The sequence below is a fragment of the Seriola aureovittata genome, chromosome 8, assembly GCF_021018895.1.
Source record: "Seriola aureovittata isolate HTS-2021-v1 ecotype China chromosome 8, ASM2101889v1, whole genome shotgun sequence".
Lineage (NCBI taxonomy): Eukaryota > Metazoa > Chordata > Actinopteri > Carangiformes > Carangidae > Seriola > Seriola aureovittata.
The window spans coordinates 20,932,482-20,954,813 of NC_079371.1; the positions used below are offsets into that span (position 1 = coordinate 20,932,482).

The 22,332-nt window shown below is 41.7% G+C and overlaps 1 protein-coding gene across 10 annotated transcripts in view; it reads left to right on the forward strand.

Moving 5' to 3' along the window:
- The window catches only part of tenm2a (teneurin transmembrane protein 2a), a 214,887-nt gene that overhangs the window by 57,528 nt on the left and 135,027 nt on the right, over positions 1 to 22,332 (forward strand). For 6 of the 10 annotated variants that reach the window (XM_056382479.1, XM_056382482.1, XM_056382483.1 and 3 more), the window contains exons 3-4: positions 14,424 to 14,717; positions 21,567 to 21,617. In XM_056382479.1, coding sequence (XP_056238454.1) covers positions 14,424 to 14,717; positions 21,567 to 21,617 — 345 coding nt within the window. The remainder of the gene's footprint in view (positions 1 to 14,423; positions 14,718 to 21,566; positions 21,618 to 22,332) is intronic. The other 4 variants (XM_056382485.1, XM_056382486.1, XM_056382487.1 and 1 more) reach the window with 1 other exon arrangement.

The window sequence follows — 22,332 nt, forward strand, 5'->3', positions numbered from 1 at the left end:
GGCTCCTTGCAGATTTTGACAAAGTGGGTTCAGTTGTGTTCTCTAACAGACCCCCTGCTTTCGTTTGGATCTCAGCTCCACTGTTTCCCCATTACACACTTATTATCTAGTCTGCTTGGATAAGCACAGCCAAATAACACATTCTTTCCTCACCATAACATGCAGCAGCCTGGAAAGCTCATTAAAAGTGTTCACTATTTAACACCACAAAGCAACATATTAGAATACATCAGTGATCCCAATAAGGTAGCAGCCTCATTGACATAGAACCAAAAATATTACACACTCACACACATTCATTTGCTTTATTTTGCACATAAAATTGGAAGAGCTGGTCTCATGTTCCCGTCATATTTATTTTTCACTGGGTTAATTTGGGCTAAACTGCTAAACAGATAATCCACGGACAGCAATAAAAATATGACAAATGTGTAAACTCGCACCATCCCCTACTCTCCTACAGCACCAAATTGTTGTTTGTCTCCTGTCTTTCATCTCTCAGCCAATATCGGCTTTTTTGAACCCACACTGTACGTCTCCCAGTCTCCCTCTCGCAGTCCTTCTGTGCAGCTTCTATTCAGCACATCCCAGGGGTGTGTCGTCCCCACAGGTCCTCCTCTGGACAGCAGGCATTATTACGCTCACTGCTTTCTCTAGGAGCTTTGGCCTTGTCCTTTTCAGAGCAATCTAAATGAGGCCCTCCACATTCTAGTCCGCTGCTTTGCCCCTAGGGGTGAACACCACACCGAGAATCCAGCACCCACCCGCCTGCCTTACTGTCTGGACAACACTCAACATCATCTACCGTCCCTATTCATTCTGTCTCTGTGTCTCTCTCTGATAGTCTCTGATCTTTCCACCTCTCACTTTTTTTTTCACACTTTCTTTTATGTACTGTTTTGCTCTTTGGTCACACCTTTCATGGCCGCTTTCTCTTTCTCGCCACCATCACCACCAACCCATCTCTCACACCCTCGCTGTTCATGTATTGTTGCTTTAGTGGTCATATCACACATTTGTTATGTTGAGGCCCCCTCTATGGCTTTGATGACGAGCACACTATGTGTCTTTGTGTTCGATTTCACAGAGGCTTCGCCCACTATCTTAGCTTTATAGGCTTGACCTCTCATCTTCATAGACGCACGTATGTTCTGATTATATCAGAACAAGCCCATTCAAACCTGTAAGATGTGTCATATACATATTGTGTAATGCTGTTTATCTCATTCTGCATTCCCTTCACTCTATCAACTTTGATGTGACAAATAACTACAGTAGCCAAGGATTGCTTTGTCCAAAAACTCTGCCAAACTCTGCATGATTGCCTCCCCTGCCTTTATTCAAGACCAAATGGCAAGGAAAATGCACTATGGGGTGGCTGGGAGGAGGCTTTATGCTGGAAGTGCATCCTCTGCTTCCTCTGTTATCTCCATTCTTTGGGGATAGAAGCCTTCCAAGTATCTGTGAGAACAGCAGCAGCAGCAGCAGACTCTCATAATGTGCCCTCTTCAGCAAGATCCAGGGACTAACCCTAACCCTCTAGAGAGAACAGCCTCCTGTGTGACAGTGTTTGGAGAATCCTCTCTGGCAGGATGAGAGGAACCTGCCTGACAAGGATATAAATGTGATTTATCAAGTCCTTGACCACGTCAAATCACCACTAAGAGAGAGGGAAGTGTTTACAATACAAGCAACATTTGGAGGCTTGGTTCTATCATAAGAACAGTCCACCAGCTTTGCACGCAGACAGTTTAAAAAAAATTCCCCTTTAAGACAAATGCGTTGGTTACACAGGTAGTTCAGGACCCCGGTGTCTGATCCCCGGTAGTGGTGCCTGGACGTCACAGCAAGAGATGCAACTGGCTGTGTTCACTGGTGGGAAGCCAGTGAGGGTTCTCGTCCTTGTTGCTTCACAAGCGACTTCTTCTGCTTGGTCGGGGCCCCTGCACAGTGGTGGGTTGAGTTTGGGGCATAGCGTGTACCCAGTGCATGTCACGCCTCTTGGTGGAGCTTATCGCTTGCAGTGGTCATGTGTCACAGTAGCAGCACGTGTCTGTTTGCAGCCCTCTGCAGGCCAACAGTACAGCTGGAAGTGACCGCAGCACACAGGGAATTGGTCATTGAAAATTGGGTGTAAACGAGTTCAAAAATCCGCAAAAATCAAAGAAAAGAAAATACAGAATTTGTGTTTATATGCGTCTTTGTGTGCACACATGCCTGTGTGCCCATGCATTCCATTGGGTTACAGTCAACCTGGACTGCTGATGATCAAAGAGAGAACAAAGCAGCTGCATGCTATTAAAAATAAATGGCAGTGAGATTAAATACAATCCCCTCCCCTCTTCCTCAGATCCCTCTTTATCTTTGTCTTCTGCCTGGCGTTCTGCACCTCTGCCAGCTGCTGACACTCTAAAGCATCCCGTAGCTGCAGCAATAGAGCAGTGGAGTCGCTGAAGAATATCCTGGGGCCGACTTCGACTCATCTCCTCCGGTCCTCGACGCACTCCCACTCACCCCCATCCCAATATTTTGCTCATTTATGGACAGGAAACTGCTCATGAAGGGTTTGTATGTGTGGCCCCTACACATGCAAGGAGATCTGTAAAGGGGAACTTAATTGAAAGTAACATCTGGTTGAGCATTTGGCACTCGCAGACACACACTCAGGATACTGTACATGTCGAAAGGGCCCAGTTTACAGACTCACACTTTTTCGTCACTTTTTCCCTGTGCATGGATATGTTTGTATAAAATGAGCGAGAGCGATTAATAGTTGTTTTGGGACTAAACAGAATGAGTGGCACTAAGTACAGATCTATGAGAACCCAATGAGCACTTGGGATTCACTGTATAACATTATCCACACAACTTAGAGTACACCTCAGCTTAGTGTGTCAAATCATGTCTGCGCTATGAAAGTGAAAGTGCTAGCTATTAGCACTGATGTTGGCACAGGTGCATGCGTACACACGCACACACTGGGTAACAAATGAGACAAATAATAGGAAGAGGCGGGGGAAATGCATGTCGAAGGTGCCAGCTATGTAGCACCGATGCTAGCTCTTATTCACACACACAAATATTGGGCAACAAACAATACAAATTAAAATGAATTAATAGATTAATTCGATTTAAAAAATCTAGTAATTGACAGAGTCCAGGGGAACGCGTGCTGACATCTGCAATTTCCTTAGACTAAAAATCATTTATCAGACAATGTTGTGTGTGTATTTTGTGAAAGTTGAGTTAATCTATGTTTACTATGTAATGACCCTCGCTGACTCTGCTTTGGCAGCTTGTGATAAATGAGGCAGATTGTAAATGTCACTGTTATCAAGTGGTTTTTTTTTTCCTTTCTCAGCCGAGTCACTTGCTTCCTAGGCTGTAATTAAACATGTTCCCCAGCCACAGAATTTAAACGTGTGTGTGTACGTGTTTGTGTGCAGACGTATGCCACATTTCTTACAGCTACACGTGTATGTCAGTCGTTGCTGTAGTGACAAAAAGGACACCAATGGAAATAGTTTGCTTTTCAGCTGATGTTGCTGGATGTGTAAATGAACTTGCACTAGAGGATTACCATGCAGATGAAGATGCTTTACGAACGACGCTATAGATTCTGTGAAAATAAGTGTTTCAGAAATGGGAGGCATGAGAAAATTGAGGAATTACATATATGCAAGTGATAATAGATGATGTGTTGCTGATACACAAAACTAACACAGGCAAAGAAAAAGAACACAAGAACACACCTTTTTTTTCTCAGCAGTCCATAAATTAATCTGTGATATAGTCACATATTGTCCCCTATGCAGGATCAAGGCTGCATTTTCAAAGGTGTTTTCACAAGTGTTTGTTTTTTTTTTCTTCCTGGATCGACAAAATGTTTGCCCACAGTGAAACCAAGATTTAAATCCTACATTTGCACAGACTGCACTCTTTTTCCCGGCTGTGCAGTGGCCGCAGCAGTCTGCGGAAATATTAGACTTAAACCTCATGCAAACATTTTGTCATTCAGGGAAGATAGTAGAAATCTGTGGGATCCTAACAATACAATTAAGTGTTTTGTGACCATGTCATGGAGTGCTGAGGTTACAAATGTGGCAGGCTTACTCTAAATCATGATCACACTGGCAAAAATATAGCTTCTGTTTAAAAGTCATTCATTTATTGTAAGTTAAAACTTGCATGAAGAAGATGTGCTGTTGCCATGGTTACTCGCAGTTTAATTAACCTTGCACAGTGAGTTACATTGGTGGTTAAACTGTTGACCAGAATTTCGATGCGTCTTGTCCAACCTGCCAGACTCTCACTGAATTCCTGTGTCCACAAACCTGTTCATCCCCAAACACAGTGGAACATTTTGGACCAAGAAAGACGTCAAAACATTCAAAACAGTTAGACACAAAACACAAGATGCTATTAATTCCTTTAAAAAAGATCTAATGAAACCAAATTGTAGTAAAGTTTAAAACTAGTAAAGCAAGGAAATTGTCCACTAGTAAAGAAAAAATATCCTGAAAAACCTTGGCCAGCTGAGGGAGAACTTACACATGTAAGAATAAAAGATTATTATACTGAGAATTTTTAAAGAAAAGAACAAAAGATTTCAAACATAAATATAAGATATAAAAAAAACTAACAAGAATAATGACAAGTAGCAAAAATGACTACTACAATAAACTACTGGAGGACAACAAAAACAATATTAAAAATACATGGGCGATATTAAATTCTATGATTAAAAATTAAACTGGGGAGGCAGGATACCCTAACCATTTCCTGCCAAAAAAAATAACACAACAATTAATGACACAGCCTTGGTTGAAGATGAGTTCAATGAGTTTTATTTTTTTTGTTGGTGTTGATCCTGGTTTGGCTGAGTAGACTGCAAAGACTGACAGCAGGTGTGATGTTTGAAAGTAAAGATATATATGTTATAGGATCTATATTTATACAGGGAATAGATGTAAAAGAAGTGATTGACACTTATAATAAACAATAAGAAACCCATAGACTGGACTGAAATTGACATGTCTGTGGTTAAAAATATTATTGACTGTCTGTCTGTAACCATTCTAAAGTCGTGCATTGTATAAAACTGGAGACAACATGTTCTTTGAAACTACAGAGCTGTTTCCTTGCTCCCACAGTTGTCAAAAATACTGGAAAAAATATGATAAAATTATAGTTTATAATACATATTCAAGACTTGATGACTTCACTACAAAACACAATCTACAGTATGATCAGCAATATGGATTTAGAGCCAGAAGGAGTTTGTAGAAGAAATAACAACAATAGCAACAACAATGGAAAATAAAAAATATGCAGTGGGTGTATTTCTTAATCTCAAGATCTCTTAGATCATGATTTACTATTTTAAAAAAATACTTGCTTTCAAATATAAAATTCCAAATCATGATTACTTAAGGTTTCTTGTCAGGGGAACCAAACAGAGCTAAAAGAAAATGAAGCATTAGCAGTAAGCAGTGTGCATTGCCATCTGTTATAGTGTCAGAAATTTTCCAGTCCCAAAGTGGATTTGAACGACAGAAAAACAACACAACAGGAAAAATAGAATGAAAAAGGAACACACAGGAAAACTTACAAAGAAGCAGGGCATAAAGGCATGTGTGGGGATGTCTATACCTCCCCCTTAACCTATATACAGAAGTAGAGAACTCACAGTAAATCCCAGAATAAACCTCTTACATATCTCATTTCCTTTGGTATTTAAGAACATATAGGAATAGTATATATGCATATTCATGTACTGTATGCGCTAGATCTGTATTCCTGAATGTGTACTGCGATGGATCCATATATAGCTGTCCAGTGCACACTCCCTATTGATCTTAACTCACTATACACTGCATGGTCATTTTTAGTCAATTGGTAATAGTACACTGCATTTATTCATAGGTTGGGGTTTATATGTTCTCTACCTGTCAGCAGTGAACAAGTACAGCTCCCCCATCCCAGCTTCCTTGACAGATCTCCCGGCAAATTATGAATCTCATCAGTCAAATTAGGCTTTTCAGCAATCCTCAAAAGCCTTTAACTTTAGTATTGATTTTTCAGAAGATACATGTGGAGCATCCCAGTGTTAGAGGCAACAGTGAGGCGTGACTCCCAGTCTAGTCAACCTTGGCCTCTATTCATGGATGAGAGGTGTTTCACTGCTTAGTGCTACACCTCTCAGTGACAAGACCTCCTCCAGAGTGCATGGTGTTGTGTCATGTCCTGTCATGTCCTGTCCAACCCAGACTGCTGTCCTCTGGGCAGGAGTAGAACTTGCCCAGGGATGGATGACATTTGTTACACCTATTTTGGTCTCCTCATTAGGAGGTGCAAGGGCCCCTGTGGCTCAGATGGGAGCCAAAAGAACAGATGTCATCAGGGAGGTGTGGGAAGTGTTTGACCATGACACTCCTATTTGGGCATATCTGTTAGGTCGTTACTGCGCTGCTAATGGCTGCGTTAATGACGTGCCACATGCTATGGGACATGTGTGTGTGTGTGTGTGTGTGTGTGTGTGTGTAAATTGTATTTTTGATAATCAACACCAAGCCCTAAGAGGTTGAATGTCAATGTACCCCGTCATCCTGTCATGACTCAACAGTCACACAGGAAAGGTAATGTTGTAAGACAAATCAGTCACTCACTCACTATGAACAGGAAGCCGATAAAAGTAAAACAGAAAAAAAAAGATTCAATAGCTGGTGGAAATTTAATGAAACAAAAATATTAACATCCACATTTTAAATGAGATAAAACAATTATTTCAGTTCCATTCTTCCAAATGGCAAAATGTAAATTGTTTTTTTTTTAATATATATTCAAACATATGAAACTAACCATACTTAGATCCGTGATGTGCCTGTTGATGAATTCCAGTGTTTGAAGTAATAGTGTGCCTGCAAAGGCTTTGTTTACTTATTAGAGCAAAAATGCACATGTTTAGTTTCCAGATGTCAAGATAAAGGATTTTAATCTTGACAGTATCATCTGCTACAAACCACTTTGTTTTTAATCCCGGCAAAATAAGAGTCAAAGAATAATCTTCTTTTTGAGGGATGAGGCAGTTTATCTGATGGTCATGAGGATGATGACAGAGATAAGATGTTTAGCCAAAGAGAAAAGAAAGACTTCTACAGTAATACCCTAAAACCCTTTAATACTCTAAATAAGGGGTTACAGGTTGACTAGAGAGCAGATCTGTGTGTTAGAAAAAAGACAGAAAAATCTTCTTCTTCTTCTTCTTTTGACAATAGAAATCACAAGTATTATTTATTATTAAGGAAAGTGATATTAAGAATTCTGCAAAATCCCATTCAATGACAACCTTTTAAAATGTTTTTATCATTCCTGTTTTATATCTGTACATAGCAACTGCATTGTGGATAAGGTAAGGGTAATATTAATGATTATAGCGAACAAACTATAGTTACTATATAAGCTAAAGAAGGTCTTTTGTTTTGTTTTTTTGTTTTGGCTTCAAACAGCCAAAGATGTTAAATGAGAAGTTGTTAATGAGAGTGCCAAGAATGAATCAAAACCGTAAAGCTGAGGCTGGTAAAACCAAAACAATTAGCTGAAAGACAATAAAGCGCTGCAGAGAGCTAGGGAGAGCTGCTGGTTGTGTGATAATTCTCTGTGGGTTTGTCACTACAAACGGCCCCTTTTCACTTTACCCATAGTGATTTGATCCATTGTTAATATAAAAAATATTCATTAGAGAATCTTTAAGCTCATATATGAATTGTTACTTGATATGAGCTCCAGTCTCCCTTATCATGAACTACAGAATCGGTCCAATACGAAGGTAGGGATGCTGGGCTGGTATCTTCATGTATAACTGAAAGAGTTTGACTTATAGATGAGAAGAAGAAAAAAACACACACACAAAAAATAATATCTTACAAAACACAATGATCTCATTATCAACATCTGTAGAGATTTTTCTTCATTAGCATCCTCACCTCTGAAGGTGCGTACGTATGCACCGGTGCAACATTCACTTCATTTTATACACTACTTCCTCTCATCACCATGGAAACCCTGCTTTGTGAAGATGTTTGTTAGTAGTCTCCACTGCTGCACTGTGCGTGCCTGTGTGTGTGTGTGTGTGTGTGTGTGTGTGTGTGTGTGTGTGTGTTGTGTGTGTGTGTGTGTGCGCCAGAGTAATAATAGTCTGTGTGATAATAGTAGCTACACAACAATCCCACAAACTCCATTCTCACTCTCTTACAGACACAAACACTCCCGTTGAACTTTAACCTTTGCACAACATATATTCAAGTCATCTCCAGACTACCCTCTGCTCAGGTGCTTTCATTAAATCCACTATGTTTGCATATAATTCAGGTATAAACAGTACAGCTCGGTCTGTCTCCATCTTCTTCTCTTTCTGACTCTTTTGGGTTTTCATCATTTTTTTCACCTCGTCTTATGATCAGCTGTTTTCGTCACTGGCTCTGCTCCCTCTCTATTTCACTCCCTATTTTTTTCCCCATATCAATGAAAGAGCAAGTACATTTATCTCCCCCTCACACAGCATAGCACAGCAGCAGTCTGGGTGAACCAAACTGAACTGTGGATCTCTCTTCATTGCTTTGACACCAAATGAATTCAATGACCACGTCTCTCGAGATTCATGAATTCATGAATTTTCTCACTCAAATCTCTCCGCAATTGTCTCTGGGCTGTATCTAAAGCCCGTTTTGAATATGTTTACATACTCATTTTCCTTTTATAATTTCATTACTTTCTATACAAAGAGGGGGCCGCTTTGAAAGAGGCGATTTACATAAACATGGGCAGAGATAGACGAGTGCCTGAAAGACGAGAAGTAGTGATCACAAGAGTGAGAGGAGAGTGTGTGTGTGCGTGTGTGTGTGTGTGTGTGTGTGTGTGTGTGTGTGTGTGTGTGTGTGTGTGTGTGTGTGTGTGTGGTGGGAGATGAGACGACTGAGAGGAAGACCATCTGTACTGTAGTCTCCGATGAGTATAGAGCTATTACTATTCATTATCCTCAGTAGATATCTAATACATATTGCATATGTATTTTTCATATAGAGTGTAAAGTGTATACACAGTGTTTACATGGCAGGTCTGGGATTATTTCATAGTTTTTTTTTTTCACTATTACTATTTCTATTTTTTTACTAGTCGAGAAGACTAGTGTTATAGTAATGATGAAGTATGTTTGTAAGTAGTTTTAAATATTCTGAAAGTGACATTGTGTTGTTCCATTTTTGTGAGGACAGCTGCACAGATAATTTTTGAACAATGAGAAATGTGTGTAACCAATTTGAGTGTAATATTCCCCATCTTCTCTTATTATCCAGCTCTCCTTCACTGTCCTTTATTTTTTAATAGCGCGCTGAGCAGCCCAATGATTTTTTAAATACATTTTGTCTTGTACTGAGCGACTAGGAGGAAAGACGGCGTGACAGATTATGGGAGATACAGTAGAGCAACTTCAGCTGGGATCTGATTCCAGGGGAGTAGGAATATGTGACCCCTGAATTTTTGGTGGCCTCCTCGCTATATTGTCTCTGCTTTGTCATTTCTGCAGTTTCCACTGACTTTTCCCTCCTGTGTCTGTTGAAACATCTCTTAACTTAAGCTCTCTATTATTAGGAAGGAATATATATCTATATTTTATTGCTTCATAATTCACAGAGAAGAAAACACAAAAGAGAAGTTCATTTTCTGCAGGGATACTAAAGTGCAGTGCAGATGAATTTTGAATTGGATGCAAATGAAAATGGAAAATATTAAGAAATGGCACATTTTGGCTGCTATTAGCCACAAATTCTAGCATTTCCATAGCTATGAAAAAGAAAATAAGGCTTTTACTGTTATTAAGAGTAATTTCAGCTATTTCAGGGGATTGTTGGGGAACCTGCCGTGCACAGTTGCATATGCTTCCTGATTTTCATGCATCCTCCACCCAGGAGCAAATCAGTTCACTAGTTCAGCACTTCAGGGCAAATCTGAGCTGGCTCTGAACTAGCGCTCCCTCCAAAGCTCAAAATGGCATGTCTGAGGGTGGCCTGCACCGTAAACTATTGGATCTGCAAAAAGCAACATAATTGCAGGCATGGAAGCCCACAGGTCCTGTCTGCTTTACATCCTTTACAGAATTACACGGTGGGGTGAGGGAAAGTCAACTAGCATAATGCAGAGTCCTGCTGCCTATACTTTGCCTGTCAAACTGCTAACAAGCACAAATGATTTTTTAATGATAGGCCCCTCTATCCCACAAAGCTGTCTACGCAAAAACACTCATACACACACACACACACACACACACACACACACACACACATCCATAATGAGTTTTATCAAGGGATGTACATTTGGTTTAATGGATCACTGCAAATGCCATTCCCATTCACGCTATTGTATTTGAGTTCCAACAAGATGCCTCCTTTTCCCCAGTGTCACCTATTTTTCTGAGACACAACATGCGGTGAAGGAATCTGGCAAATGATGATGTATATCAGGTGTAGGAAACTTAAGTCCCTGTTGCGAAAGGAAACCGCAGCTTCAACCAGTGTTTCTAACTAATGATGGGTCTTTGGAAATCACTGGGAATATGTAAGATTATAGTTTTTTGCTTTAAGAAACGCTAGGGGTTGCACTCAGAACGGGTGTGTTCCCCTAAGTACAAGTGAGACAGTGAGATGTGACCCCATGAAGCTGGAGCAATAGATCCATAAGTTTGGAAGGTTATCGTGGCAGCAATCATTTTATCTTTCCATTTGATGATGACGTTGAAAAGCAGGATGTTCACAGTACAAAGTAATCTACTGGGAGTGTGCACTCGCTCGTATTTGATTGGCCAGAGCATTACCTTACACTGCAGCAAAACTGAAGCCTGGTTCAGCTTTCCTGCCAGATGACCCTGTGTTTTTTTTCTTTTCTTTTCTTTTTTTTTTTTTTTTTTGCCACGACTGCATCGCCACACTCCCAAGAAGAGCGACAGCATCAGTGGTTTCAGAAAGTCCCCTCCCAGTGGCTTATGTTTACCTTCAAGTGACAAAGCCCTATCATGGTCATATTAATTATGATAGGAACAAAGGAGGAAGTCAGGTGACATTGCTATAGAGCAACAAATTCCATGTCGGGAGTCGAGGTAAACATTGAATTTTAACACAAGGGGACCACTGTTTATTTCCCATTTCTTTTCATATTGACCATGACCATTCCTGAGAGCTAACTACTTCTTTATTACTGAAACCATGTTTTAATTTGAACCCAAAACATGATCTTTCCCTCAAACCTAAGCAAGTTGTAGCGAAGCAAGTTCGGAGCTACCTGATCCTGACCAAACTGTGACTATGGCATAAAACAGTGTTTACAAAGGCGTGGGCAGATTATATTCCCTTGCTTCAGCGTATGTTGTCATTTCATTCGGGGGACTTGTTGCACTGGACTGGCCTCACTCTAATGAATGAGGTGGCTGCCTTTTTTTCACACTGGGCTGAAGTTAAAGTTTTAACTGACTTGTTAGTTCTGCTTCTGCACTGCTTTTTCAGGTTATTTCCATCCGACTTAATTTAGTCCCATTTTTATTTGAAGTTGATTGAGCATGTCCTGATTGAGGCCCTGTTTCCATGCACACTGAAAAACAAGTCTGCATTCCATTGTGTCGACTGTGTAACCTGTCAACTCAGAAACCCCCCTGTTCTTTCTTTTTCTCACATACCAATACACATTTCACACCTGTCCTAGCCCTCCCTTCCCCTCTGTCATTCACTCTGTCATTCACTATGTCAGTTAAAGGTATTCATGGGAGTCTTCTAGATCATATTGTTTTCACCATTTAGCACATTCTAATGCATATGTCCATACACGCACTCCTATACACATTGTTAACCCACTTTTTAGTTCTGCATTGTCATAATTTGCATTTTCTTCATTCTTCTTATTCATATTTCATTAAATATAACCATATAATGTATTTTTTGACTCTCATTCAGTATATACCGATGGAGGTGCTTCTTGTAGCCTATATATTGTATTCTCTTTCCACGTCTGCTTAAACTGAGTACCTAACTGTGTAACCCTCCTTTTTCCTCACCTCTACACATTATCGCATGTTTCTTTTCAATCCTGTCTCATTTCTCTCCCTTCCTACGTCTTTCTCTCTTTTCTCTTCTATTAATGAAAAGCATTCAGCGACGAATTCTGGAGCATTTTTCCTCTTGCCCTATACCACAATCAATCCGTACATACGCCGCATTCATGTTGAATGCACAGATCGATTGACAGACAAACATATACAGTACGTGCCAGCATGTATGCATTGAACAGACACAGATGTGCGCGGCCCAGGGCAGCTGCCGAAGCTGCACAAGGCTCAGAACACACGTTAATGTGCATTATAAGTCCGTGAATGACAGTGGCAGCATTGTGCGGAGAGGAAGGCATTGATCGGATTAGAATGCAGTGCCACATTTGCCCCCACATCTGTCATAATATCATATTACAAACATGCGATTGGTTTTCTATTTGCAGAATAACTGAGATAGATTTTCATGTCTGCTCCAACCCCTCGCACCCATCCATCTTTCTTTGAGTACATGTAGATTGCTACGGCATCGGGCCGCGTCTACTGCTGATGGTGATAAGGAGTGATTGGATTTTGCATGTGTAATCACTGGTTATGGGATGTTAATTGTACAGAACGGTGGCCTGTGGGATGTAACATTAGATACGTGTGGCAAGCACACACGCACAGACACACACACGCACACTCATGCACACACTTTCATGTGATGTAACTGTGTCGACGTAGCGTCAGTTTAGACTAGAAGATGTCATTGTAGTTGGAGCGGATGATTTGCGGAAAGATGTGATTGTGGAGTAGACACTTTTCTTAGCAAGCAGTTCAATTCAGGATGATATTTGCTGACTGATGTTAAAGAACCCGTGTGCTCTACTCTCTCAGGCCTCCTGGAGTTCTCTCCCGTCCTCCTACGATACCTCATGTCAGGTATGGGTTCAACAACTACAGTTAGATCCTGTGTATATACAGTAGCTCTGTAGTGTAAATTACCAACAGACTGTGAAAATCCCTAGTGTTACGTATAGTAAAGAAGCTTCCTTTTGTCATCCTCTATGATAAGTGGGAGGAAAAGACAACGAAGCAAAGAAGACAAGGAATGGTAATATGCCATTTGTACTGTAGCTGGTTGGATGCTTGGCAAGCTGTAGCCTCGTAGCTGAATCCACCTGTGGAGTTATTTGCTTGCCTCTGCTCTCTAGTCCAGTCCATCTGTTTGTCTGAGTAGGAGTATAGAGCCTTTCACTACTTCCCTGGCTAAGTTTCCTTTCAGCCGCCCCCCCCCCCCATTCCCTCTTGGCCCGCCCGCCCCCCCTCCTCATTACTTTCAGCTCAACTCTCGAGTTTCGGCGAGGCTGTGAAGAGGAGCCGTGAAGATCCAGCAGACGATTTTCATCTGTTTAATTCGTCTCTCTCTGATTGCGGCCGTACGCCTGATGAGTCACAGTTAACCCAGCCACGCAGCTGTGTGATTCCCAGTGCATTGATTCATACAATGTGCCGCCACAATGCCAACCTCTCTTCGCTTGCCTCTTCCTTTCCCCTCCCTCACAAACTGCTAATGAAGTGAATCACAACTGTTTTTCCCCCGATCCCTTTACCCCAACAGCTGATGGTGAGCGATTGCATCCACAATACTCTTTTAATTAGTATAGAGAATAAATTGGTTGAGCATGCCTTTTTCCTTAATTGCTTTTTCCTCAGCTTGGATTTAATTGGGCTGCAGCACTGTTTATTGATCTCCTTTGATGTGCTTTAATTTGGATAATTTTATATATTTATTTTGGACGTGACAAGTCGGTTTGTCTTGAGGGGGAGAGTGTTAGGCAAGCGGGGCCGGTACTGCAGCAGACTGCAGTACACTCAATGAGCCTGGGGTCCAGCATGTGATGGGAACTAGGTGGGGAGATGATCAAACCCAGAAGGCAGCAAAGCAGCTCCACTACAGTCTGAGAGGCCTCAAGTGAACAGCTCTTTGGTCTCACATCAACACCTCATGAATGCCAATGCGGAGCAGTAAAGCAAGGGCGGCAGGCCTTCTAAGCCGGCCTTAACAGGCCTTCAGGCCACTACATGTTCCTTCCAGCAGCTAGTTTGTAGTTTGTGCCTGATTCATGCTGTGTCATCTCTCCCCCTCCCGCCTGCCACAACAAAGCCCAATTTTTAGCCTCCGCCTCCATAGTTTCATAATTAGTGTGCTTCTCTGCGTGTGATTTGTTTGCTAGATATGCGTGTGCATTTGCTCGTGCGAGCATTTGTTTGTGTAAGTGTCTCCATTTACTGCCTTTACTTACATTGCTCTCTGCACTCAACTTGTGTAACTCCAATCCCTCCCACGCAGGCGGTAACTTCACCCTGGCTGAGCTGGGAGTGTGTGAGCCAACTCCCACTCCGCACCCCGCCGCCGTTCCCTACTGTCCCGACCTAGGCCTCCTCCAGAGAGGCTACTCCCTCAGCGCCGGCTCCGATGCAGACTCAGACCCCGAGGGACCGCTGTCTCCAGAGCGAGCCATCCAGCTGTGGGCCGGACGAGGAGGGGTGAAATCCCGCCGCAGCTCAGGAGTGTCCAGTCGTGAGAACTCGGCGCTAACCCTCACCGACTCGGAGAATGACAACAAGTCTGATGACGAGTCAGGTAGGACAAGAGGCTCTTGAAAGTGTGGTCAAGATGATGTGTGTCAAAGTGCAGGCCCATTAATTAGAGACAAAGTGAGTAAGACTTGATGAGGACATAAGAACAAATGGGGGAGGATGGTAGTCGATGTTTAAAGGAATCACAAGGGAGATTTCTTCTTCTATCCTAAACAAGTTTGTCAATATTGTTAAAATCTTTAGACCACCTCTCAAACAGATAGCCATTGTATGAATTGCGGGTGAGTTAGATTTATTGACTGAGTCAGTTTCTGATCTGAAGAACAGTGGTTGGACCCCCCGGAGAGAACCAACCTTATTTTCATCAATAGCACTTAGCCAAAGCCTTCTAACTCTACCCTCTTATACACTTATCTGCTGAGCTCTCACCACTGCTCTGTCAGTTTTCAAAAGAAAATCTTTTAGATTTTTTTTTTTTTTTTTTTTTTGGAGATGGCAGCACTGGGGCATTTTAACTTTTGTGATCCAACACCAAGACAGAGAAGGTAATCTTTACTTTTCAAGTGCATCCTCTCTTTGAATCTCGCAGCGAGTGTCAGGGTGTGATGTTCCCAGAGGGAAATTCCTTCCTCCTGGCAACATTGTTTATTGCCAGCTTCCCATTTTCTTGTTAATACTGACGCAGTCGTAAACCTGCGTGCGCTGAGGTGTCAATGGAGGTTAATGAAAAGTGGATGGAAGGAAAAGCAACAGTCTAATTAATTGAATTCTCGGCAGCCGCACGTATCAGCTGTGGATCAACCTCTGTTGGACTGTGGGCCTCAGAATCACAGACAACTTCTGTCGACTGATCAAACTACTCAACACCTATTAAACACGTCAAGAAACACCTTCCCTGAGATGTGCCTCTCATCCCACCACCCGATAATTGCTTTGTGGTTAATTACCAAGCTAATCTTGCAGCCACAGATATCAGCCGCAGACGCCGCTCTCGCTCTCTCTGTCTCAGGGCCAGGAGAACGCCATTGAGCGCTCTGTTTGCAGACCTTGTAAAATTAGCTTCTTAATCCAGCTCTATATTGTGATAATCATTTGCCTGCAGTATGATGTCACTGAGTGTTGATTGTTGAGAAGATCAGAAGTTGTCTGGTTTTTCTTTCCCCCCAAATGAAACTTTTTAAAAAGGTGTTATGCATATTTTTGTGCTCCCACAGGGGCTAATCATTCACTTGCGTGTTGGAGGAATCCATATAGATGATTGTGCTAAACATGTGTCAAATTAAATTAAAAGACTTCAAAAGTTTGCCCTCTTTAGAAACGTTGATGGGAACCACCGCATCACACCTTTTGGGCTCGTCTCATGGTTTCACAGACCAGAGATTTAGATCAGGCTTCAGCACTGCTGTTTCTGCCAGCATGAAGAGATCAGAGGCAGCGCGGCAGCCTGATAAAAGGTGCGCGCGTGTGTCTGATCGAGTCAATTCGTTAGTTACTTAGCTGCTCTGAATGAGGGAAATCTAACCCCTCGCTCCAGCATCTTCCTCCAAACAGAGCATCCGATATTAAAGGCATGTCACACCTCAAAGCACCCAGAGGGAAGATTTCTCTCCCGCCAGACCCAACCAGCACGTGTGCCTCAAGCAATGTGGGTGCTGAATTTGCATGCGTGTGTGTACGTGTAGGTTACTGAGCCCTGCCATTGTCATCCTATATGCTATTTTGTCTCTCTACGGCTGTGAGATGTGGTGTGTGTGTGTGTGTGTGTGTGTGTGTGTGTGTGTGTGTGTGTGCGCCTTGCTTGTGTAAGTGTGAAACAGTAGCAACGGGAGTGTCAAAACAGCAGGAGGAGGATCTGAGGCTCTAATAATAGAGATTGACAGAGGCAGACAGAGAAACAACATCATAAACACATGCTAACAAATCAAAAAGACGGTGACGTGCTAAAACACCAAACAGCTCACTGCACCACTCTCATCTCGCTGCGTCTCTAACAAGCTTCAGAAGTCTCACCTCCACTTGCTTCTCCTCCTCCTCTTCATCTCCCTCCTCTCCCACCTTTCTTTTTCATCTCTCAAGCTGCTTCCTCTGTCTCCTCTTCGCTCACACTGCGCCTCTCACCATCGCTCCTTATGCTCCTGTCAGTACAGCTTTCCAATGTGACTGACAGGTGTCAGTTTGAGGGTCTAGGGTTGCCGTTCAGGGCAGGAGCGTACATGCGGATGAATGTGTACACGTGCCCTGTTGCAGAATTCACTACCAAAATAGAAAGCCCAGAGAAATGGTGACAGATATCCCAAACCTCAGGGAAAGTACTGTTTCTGTTTGTGTGAAAGTGTGTGCGTCTTCTTTTTTTTTTTTTTTTTCATGTCAACAGGAGAACCAGCTGATGGATACATTCACAGCTTTCTTTTGCCTCATACATTTCCATCTTCATTATTCAATTTTTTCTTCAATAATGATTAATGAGCCACAAAATAAGTTACAAATTCAGATCACTTTCTTCCCATATTCTAGTTGCCTAACTATATGTACTATTTTTAAATATTTGACTCTTCAGGAGTTGAAAAGTCTGGAAAACAAACAAAACAAAACCTGAGTCGATAACAAATTAAAGAGTGTGATCCTTTGGATAGATAGCAGTCAGTCACGGTGCCTGGCGCTTTTGCTAGTCTCAACACAATTAGCAGCACATACACGCGTAATGTAAACAGCCGGAACTCACATAACTGGTATAGAGAACTCTGAGTACACCTGTGTGTTTTTGTTGGTAGAACTCTTGCAGCGATTTGTATGAAGTGTGTGTGCAAGCATTACACAGAGGGACCGGTAGAAAGTGAGAGGCTGAAAGAGACACTAGAGCAACCAGTGTCAGCCATACCTGTCATTGTTCATTTTCCTGCTGAAGTTGGATTTCTTTCTTTTTAATGAGGCATGTAGAGTTTACACATTTGCATTCACACACACACACACATACACACACACACAAACACACACACACACCTGCCTGCACATATGTGGCTTGGCAACATGGCTGAAATCCATGTCATGATATCAATAACTCTTTTCCAATATAAATAGTATTTATGCGTATTACCATATGGCATATATATGCAGGACTGCATCTCCTGTAAAATATTCCCATTTGTGGTTGATTTTGGAATTGGAATATTTTGATAGTTTGACAAAATAAATATAAAAATCTGGTTCACATATTGTTTTTTCTTTTGTTTTCTATGGCATCCCAGAAGCTTCAGTCATCACATGACAAAAACCTGACCAAAAAAAAAAAATGGTCAAATTATTTTGATAGTTTCAATAATAAGCTGCTTTGAATCCTCAATATGGACAACTGAGTTTGCAGAATAAAAAAAATACAATAATATGATGCCATAATCAGTAATAAGATAATGGCAGTACTGAATTATTGTCCAGTCGCCATGTGCACACACATGCAGACATACTGATACACTTGACTGTCAAAGTAAAAACTTTAAACAAAACACTCAGAAACCCGCTGTAGCACAAAATCTGTTTTTCCAGCTCAATGACAGGACAACACACAGAGGTGCCTTATTTTAGTGTGCATGTGTACAATTTCCTCATTCAGAAATGTGGTCCACCTGTGCAGTAGTTCCCTCCGCAGATCTCTGGCATCTGTTAAATCAGTTTCCAAACTAAAACTTTGTGATTATTTTTTATTTGTGTTTTTTTTTTTTCATTTACTGCTAAATTCCAATTACCAACAAGTATGTAAAACCCGTTAAACTAGTTTCCTAAATGCAACTCAGGGATTTCAGAGTTTCCCTACATCTAGCTTTATTGTCGAGTATTGAATAAAGACGCTTCGCTTTTATTGCCCCTTCCAGACACTATTAAAATAAAGAGACTAGAACGATGACTTGGCAGAGCCAATACAAGTTTCGTTTGCACAAGGAACACAGTGAGACATACAAATATGGGCATAGAGAGCAGCATTGGGAGATTTCATTTTGGCAGAGTGAAGGAAGAGATTTACAGTCGCACTGTGCGCTGCCTCGTAAAACGTCCGTCTGGAAACACAGGCAAGAGAATAGAAGCACTCGTAAATTCCCACAGCAGTGGCTGATGGTCGCATCCAAACTGCATTGATCAGGAGGGAGAATGATTAAAACATGCATTAGATGAAATAAGATCAGGCTTTGACATTGATTTAAACCTGAAGCCTACGGCCAACTTTATGGCCACAATCCATAGTCCAGTGCTCTACATATGCTTGTGTGCGAGTGTGTATGGGGGGGGGTCCATGTGCCTTTGTGTTTCCCTCTCTTTAAATAGCAGCCTGTTAAAGAAACAGGCCCAATCTAATTCAACCTCAGTGTTGTTTTCTGTCAATAAATCTTGGCTTTCCTCATACAGCCGGTTTTATAAACACAGAGAAGCACTGGCCGCTCACGGCACAGTCAAGGCCCCATCACACACGCACGCTGATTAGCTGCTTTCAGACAGCGGACCCTCTCCTCCTTCCTTCTCTGGCTCAATCTCTCCATCTGGCCGACTGGATAATAAATCATAGGGTAGTATTGTGACGTATGTGACAGGATGTATTAATCTCGTAATTAGAGAATGAAAAGGTGGCGCTAAATTTAGTCTGGCCTTTCTGCCTAACCCTGCCCCCTGTCTGGGCGTGCTCAATTGCTTGGTTTCCCTCGCTGGCTCTCTCTTTATTCAAGGTTTTTACCCTTGCTGTTCTGTGTATGTTGCATAAACTTTATGTTAATTACTCTTTTTTGATAATGCAGAGAAAATGCCCCTTAAAACATCTGCAGTCAAAAGTTTCAGTTTTTTTTTTTTTTTGGTAACTGGAGCTGTAATTATGCTTTTTAAAAGCGAGCTGGGCAAAGTGATTCCTGATTAACTAATCAAATCTACTAGCACAGGTGGCAGAGTGCCTGCACCCACTCTGTCCTCTTTATTCTTTTTTTTTGGTTTACCACATGAATCCCAACATAAATCAAACACGCTCTTGTCAGCTGATGTGTTTTTTAACTTTAGAGAATATTTAGAAGTGGGCCACTGAAAGGATCGTTGTGTAATCAAGGTAGATTAAGATAATGTTTAATTATGATCATTTTGATTTTGGAATAAAAAGCGCTACTTTGGAATACAGATTATAATTATATATCACGCAGTGATTGTAAGACCTCTTTTCTTTCCACCGAAGTGAGTCTAAACACCGGCAACATGGTCCATGCAGCTCCTGTCGATCAAATTCAAGCAACACTTATAGAGTTGGACTGGCGGGGTCCCCCAAGACCACTGCCGTCCCCTCAGGGTCTCTGTGAGTGTGTGTGAGTAAGAAACTGAGAGTGAGAGCCGGAATGTGTGTTAGGAGGGTTGAGGGCATTAGCTTCTGATTGAGTTTTCAGAGAGCAACGTGGGGTGCGAAAGGCTCGACAATGGTCTAACAGAATTAGTAGCTTGTGATGAATGGTGTGTGAGAGCAGCACTGACAGCTCGCTTTCACAAACACTCGCGACTGTGTGAGTGTGTGTGCGCGCGCGTGTGTGTGTGTGTGTGTGTGTGTGTGTGTGTGTGTGTGTGTGTGTGTGCATGTACGCCTCCATACTTCACCCACTGGTTCAAGGACTTTTTGTTCATGCAGCGAGAGCGACGCATGCTTGAATGAGCAAAGTAGTGACGGACGCACATACTTACACACATGCTGCCGACCATATCTATACGTGTACATCTCTGGGTTAAGCCTAGGTTTTGAAAAATGGCTCGCAGCCGGGATCAATAAAGATTGGTCTATTCAGCATAGCCAACACAGCGCTCATACATGCACACACACTCGCACAAACACAGCGATGAATAATAAAAATAAAAATTCATAGCCTCTTTTTGTGTACCTCTGACTCAATAAAGACATTGTTGGACCAGAGCTGATATTGAAGTGAAGGCCGATAATAGACACACACATACACACAAAGACAGAAACACAGGCAGGCAGGTTGCATGCACACACAGATGCATAAGAGCAGTGTTTAATAAAAGCTCTGGGATATTGATCACAGTAGATGGATGCTAACTCACATTAAAGGGAGGGAGCCTGGAGTGATAGAGAGAAGGGGAGAGGAGGGGGAAAACACAAACGATGAATAAATGGAAAGGGAAAAGATGAGAGACAGATTTTCAGATAAAGCCGACAATGAAGGCATTCAAAAAATGTGCTATTGTGTGGTGGAAGCAGGCGCAGTTGTTCGCATTTGCATCAGGGGCACACCCATACAAACTGTATTTATTGTTAGTTAAAAGAGTCGCACAAGCGGTGAAATATCATTGGCATCGGACTTGTAACTTGCTGACGACTACGCTGCCGTCCTAATGGGGAATTTAGTGAGCCGTAATGGCCTCTCATGCCAACTTCAGACCTGCCACAGAAAGGGAGAGAGAGAGAGAGAGAGAGAGAGAGAGAGAGAGAGAGGGCGCACGGAGAGCAAATTGAGAATTCTCCAGCCAATTATGAGTGATCATATTTTCCTCTGCATGGTGCTGAAACGACTTTTCTAGTTTAATGGTCAGCGCTTTGCCTGCTAATGAAGGCTGGAGGTATAAGATTGAGAGTAAGACTGGAGAAAAAGAGTCAGATGATAGGTGGGTGGAAGGTTGCATTCACTTTATTTTTATAATTTTTTCTTTTTGAGCCATAATGTTTGCATAATATTTTTACTTTAGTCAAAGCATTTCTGTGTTTTGTTTTTTTTGTTTGTTTCTTTGTTTCTTTGTTTTTTCCCAGGTTCAGATTTGTTTGTTTCTGTTTTCTTTCTTGATTCATCATAATCTTTTTTTTTCTTTGTTTTTTTCTTTTCTCTTGCTTTTTCTTTCTTTCCTCCGTTGCTTCCTTCTCCTCCAGCGTACCTTGATGATGAGGAGGATGAGGATCCATTTGGAGACTATGTGATCAGTAAGTCACGTCTGTACTGTAGCCTCTCATAGACCCTCGACCCTCTTTAGGCCTATTTGATCTATTGAATGTGATTGTGTTTGATGTGTTTTTGATCCCCTTGGTGTGCCTGTGTGTGATTTACTGTTTGCTGTTTTCTTTTTTTTATGAAAGAGGCTGTTGCACACATTGTTATAGCCTCCAACTAACAGTCTACAACATTATCCCTCAAAGGCTTCCTCTTTTTTTTTTTTTGAAAGTATTATCGCTGTAATTGTGATGTTCAATAGAAACACTGAAGTTTGAAGTTGGATGTTGATTTAGGTATAAAAGGGGGGCAGTAAAATATTTAGCTTTCTGTACATTACTCTTGTGTTTCATCTGATACAAGGCAAGGGCATTGTTCTTTTCCACATGCCTCATCTACATTTACGAGCTCCTTTCATTATGATCTCCTGTTCATTAGCACACGTCCAACTGGTTAATCTCTTTGCACTTGATCAGAGAAAATTTCCCAGAGGGTGCTTTTTTTTTTTCTTTCTGCCCCCCCCTTCCACCTCCATTATTGGAAAGTCAGCCGTATTTACTCGTGTCTCTGAGATTGTTTGTCTCTATGAGCATGAATTAGTGTTAATGTTTGTGTTATTGGGCTGTGGAGTTTTCATCTGTTTTCATTAGTAAGATCAGAGAGGTAGGAGAGAGCGGGAGCAGAGTGTGCTTCAGAAAAGAAGGAAAA